The sequence below is a fragment of the Garra rufa genome, chromosome 12 (genome assembly GCF_049309525.1).
Source record: "Garra rufa chromosome 12, GarRuf1.0, whole genome shotgun sequence".
Taxonomy (NCBI): Eukaryota; Metazoa; Chordata; class Actinopteri; order Cypriniformes; family Cyprinidae; genus Garra; species Garra rufa.
This window is the reverse complement of record NC_133372.1, coordinates 42,770,978-42,775,281: the sequence shown is the minus strand read 5'-3', so window position 1 is coordinate 42,775,281 and position 4,304 is coordinate 42,770,978. Positions and strand designations below refer to the sequence as shown.

Here is a 4,304-nt window from a genome sequence, read left to right as displayed (position 1 = left end):
TTTTCCACAAAAGAAGCTGCACAACTGTTTTCAACATTGATAATAAGAACTGTTTGTTTCTATTTTAGATATAAACGTATTTTATGATTTTAGAAATTGTAATATTTTAAAGTACTTTAAAATAGTTATTTAAAAAAAATACTTCACAATATTACTAGTATATTTTTTTATCAATTATAGCAGCCTTGGGGACTATAGATACTTATTTAAGAAAATTCAATTAAACAATACAATGCATATTTATGCTTATGCATTTTGAAGTCAGTCATTCGGCCACTATTTAGGTTTACATTTTTGGCATATTATTTTATCATTATTTTACATTGCATTCCAGTTATAGATTTTACCAGTTCATGCATTCCCTGTGAATCGAGCCCGTGAATTTAGCATTACTAACGCCATGCTCTGCTTTTTGAGCTATTTAAAAATTTGCATTTATAAATATGATGTGCTCTAATTTCTCTGTTGCCGACTAAAGCGTAACAATACACCCATATGGCGGTGTGCCATAAAATTGTGGCGAAGCTCATGGCTGGTGAAGCAGGAAGCTGCTGGTTTGATCGCTTCTAGAAGTGAGTCATCTGCAATCGCTATTGTGCTATTGAGAAATATATAGAGTAATCAAAATTGACTTTATTTATTTATTCATACATGTTCTTGATTTTATTGTGCATGATTCATCAATGCACGTCACTGTGATGCAAAAACGTTTAATCAATTATGTTATCCAAATGTAATGAGGTCTATGCCTAAACAAATTTTCCATTAGACTGACGTCACCTTGACCATGCTGGAAAGTAGCCTAATGATTTGAAAAGCGTTAGCACTGGAATATCTCCTCTAACTCATTATGCAATTCATTCAATTCATGTTTTTTTTTTTCCATAGCGTAAAGCCTTGTTCTTAGCAAAAATGTGACGTTTGCAATTCGCCAGAGAACAAAAAAAGGATTAAGCAAGTTTCATTATATCTCATACTTCTCTATTCCTACTAAACAGTAAATAGTTCCCACTTAAAATGACTGCAAATATTTCACTAAACTCACCTTAAACTATATTTAGGTTGTCAAACAGCGCTCGTCAATGTCAAAATGACTGAGATGGCCAATCAAATCAAACCAAAGCGTGCGGGGGCGGGGCTTTTCCATTACACTCAACATGAAATCCAGCGCGAAACTGCAGTTTTTAATGATGAAAGAGTTTGAGCCAAACTATGAGTAGTTAAACATGTAATGCAATTTAATGCAAACTAGCCTACTCAAAAATCTCCCCTCAAATTTGACAGTTTTGAAATAGAATCATACAAGAATGACAGTAAATGATGACAGAAATTTGATTTTTTTTTGTGAACTATACTTTTAATCTTACCCAATAGCGCCATCAGCTGTTAGTTGTAGTGAATCTGAAGTTGTTTGACTTTGTTTTTACAAAGAATTTTTTTTTTACTACTTTGTGGGGACCTAAAGGCCACACAAAGATAGTAAAATAAGAAAAGTTTTAGTTTGTGGAGTCCTTACTTGAACCCACAAAGACATGATCTTTTATATAAGACTATAATATATATACAATGCAGAGGTGGACAGTAGTGAAGTATTTTTTACTTTAGTATCTGTATTTTTGCTGTGTCTGTACATTTTCACAAAATGAAACCTTTTTTTTCTTGAGAGAAAAAAATAGCCTGTCTATTTCCTCTCTGCTTATTACCGCAGCTTTCACATATACCTACATAGAGGTGTCCAGTCCTGTATGCACAATGGTATCAGGTGGAGGATTTATTTACATCTCTCTTGAAGTGCTCATTGCAGTGGGATGCTGTCTGGGCAATGTGTTGGTGATCTGGGCCGTGTGGAGAAGTGGAGCCCTGAACAAACCCACTTTCTGCTTGATTGTGTCGCTGGCGGTGGCTGATTTCCTGGTTGGGGCTCTGGCCATTCCTCTGGCTGTTGTTGTGGACATCCATGTGAAGATGCCTTTCCACACCTGTCTCTTCATCAGTTGTGTTCTCATCGTACCACTGCAAGCGTCAGTGTTCACTCTCCTGGCCATTGCTGTGGACCGATGCCTCCATACATTTGGTTTGTATTCAATTCAGGTGAGTCGACCTCCAGAGGGCCTTAATGTGCGTCAAATTTGTTGAAAGCATAACTCTGGAGTTTCTTCATTTAAACCTTGAAATAAAAAGCAAGTTTTAGAATTTCGAAACATTTTAAACTAAAATGTTTGATCTCAAATTAAGAATTTTAAATTCTGTACTGTTTTTAGATTTAATAATCAAATACATTATCAAATAAAGCTCATGCATCATTTAAAAAAAATATTTGTAATGAATGATGTTCTTTAAATATTATATGTGACCCTGAACTACAAAACCAGTGTTAAGTAGCACAGATATTTGTAGCAACAGCCAAAAATACATTGTATGGGTTAAATGATAGATTTTTATTTTATGCCAAAAATCATTAGGGTATTAACTGAAAGATCATGTTCCATGAAGATATTTTGTAAAATAAATTTCTTACTGTAAATATATTAAAACTTTTTTTATTAGTAATATGCATAGCTAAGAACTTCATTTGGACAACTTTAAAGGTGATTTTCTCAATATTTATATTTTTTGCACCCTCAGGTTCCAAATTTTTAAATAACTATATTATGGCCAAATATTGTCATATTCTATCCTATCCATACATCAATGTATAGATAATAATAATAATAAAATTAATTAGATTAGATTAGATTTTTGTTGGAGAGGTAACACATTTAAAATTTTGAGACAAGATTAGAAATAGAATGTTCTTAATTTAAACCTGGAAGTAAAGGGAAAGTTTTATAATTGTGAAACATTTCAAACAAGGAATTTTGTTTTGAATGGAGAAGAAATATTTAAGATTCTCTACTATTTTCAGATCAAATAATTAAATAATTAGCCAAATAAAGTTGTTTGCTTCAGTTAGACTTTTTATTCAATAAATTTTCTTGTAAAGAAAAATACTTAAATTATGTTTTTTTTTTACATGTTAATATAAATATTTTTTATAAAAAAATTGTTACAATGTGAAATAGAAACTGTTTAACCCAACCTTTTGGGTTTTTACTGGGGCATTATACAAAAATTATTAACACATAATTACTAGAGGCATCAGCAATAATCAAAAGGTGACTAAGCAGTTAAAAAAATGTTTATTATTTAATATTGTTTATTTAACTTATTAATAATTGTTTTATTGAACATATCATTTCATGTTAATTCCCAACCTATTTGGGTTCATTTTCAGCTAGAAATATAATAATTTGATTTTAAGGATTTGATAATAAGGCTCTTCTTTGCTCTGTAGGTACAAGTCTACAGTCACTAAGAGGCGCTCATGGTTCCTTGCTGCTGTGTGCTGGATACTGGCATCTGTACTCGGCTTTTTACCCATGTTTGGATGGTACAACCATGACACACTGACACTTTACAACTCCACCTCCATAGGTTGTCAGTTCATTGCTGTCATTCCCATTACATACCTGATCCACTTCATCTTTGAGGGATGTTTTCTTCCTCCGCTGGCAGTCATGATCGCTTTGTATTGCTACATCTTTTTTAAAATTAGGAGTGGAAGAGCAGGTTTGGCATCTGAAACTGGTACATACACCAAAAAGGAGCACAAACTGGCCATATCTCTGGTTTTAGTCTTGGTTCTGTTTATTGTTTGCTGGCTGCCATTACACACGATTCAATCCATCACATACTATAACCAGAATGTGCATGTATCGTCCACTGCTTTGTATTTTGGCATTCTCCTCTCTCATGCCAACTCGATGGTAAACCCTGTCGTGTACGCCTTTAAAATCCCTAAGATAAAGCGGGAGTATGGGAAAATTTGGAGGAGGCTGACTGGTCAACAACAGCAGGCAGATACAAACAGCAACAGGACTCCTGCTATTACTACTACTGACAGCCATGATGGACGACACAATGTGAAAATCAGTCCACAGGGGGGAGCCAGTGACATGACCGACTGCATAATAGAACAAATATAGTCTAAAGAAAAGTTGTTTCATTATTTTTAAATACAGTTGAAGTCAAAAATTTACATATACATTGCAGAATCTGCAAAATGTTAATTATTTTACCAAAATGAGAGGGATCATACAAAATGCATGCTTGTCCTTGTTTGTTCTGAACAGTTTTGCCTGCCATTCTTCAGAAAAATCCTTCAGTCCTACACATTTTTTGTTTTGTTTTTTCAGCATTTTTGTGTAATTGAACCCTTTCTAACAATAACTGTATGATTTTGAAATCCATCTTTTCACACTGAG

The 4,304-nt window shown here is 33.4% G+C and overlaps 1 protein-coding gene across 1 annotated transcript; it reads left to right on the top strand.

Moving 5' to 3' along the window:
- The first annotated feature begins 1,752 nt into the window (after positions 1 to 1,752).
- On the top strand, positions 1,753 to 4,025 carry adora3a.1 (adenosine A3 receptor a.1). Its single transcript, XM_073852605.1, has 3 exons — positions 1,753 to 2,065; positions 3,068 to 3,086; positions 3,335 to 4,025. The coding sequence occupies exons 1-3, from the start codon at positions 1,753 to 1,755 to the stop codon at positions 4,023 to 4,025; spliced, it is 1,023 nt and encodes a 340-aa protein (XP_073708706.1).
- Positions 4,026 to 4,304: the final 279 nt, after the last annotated feature.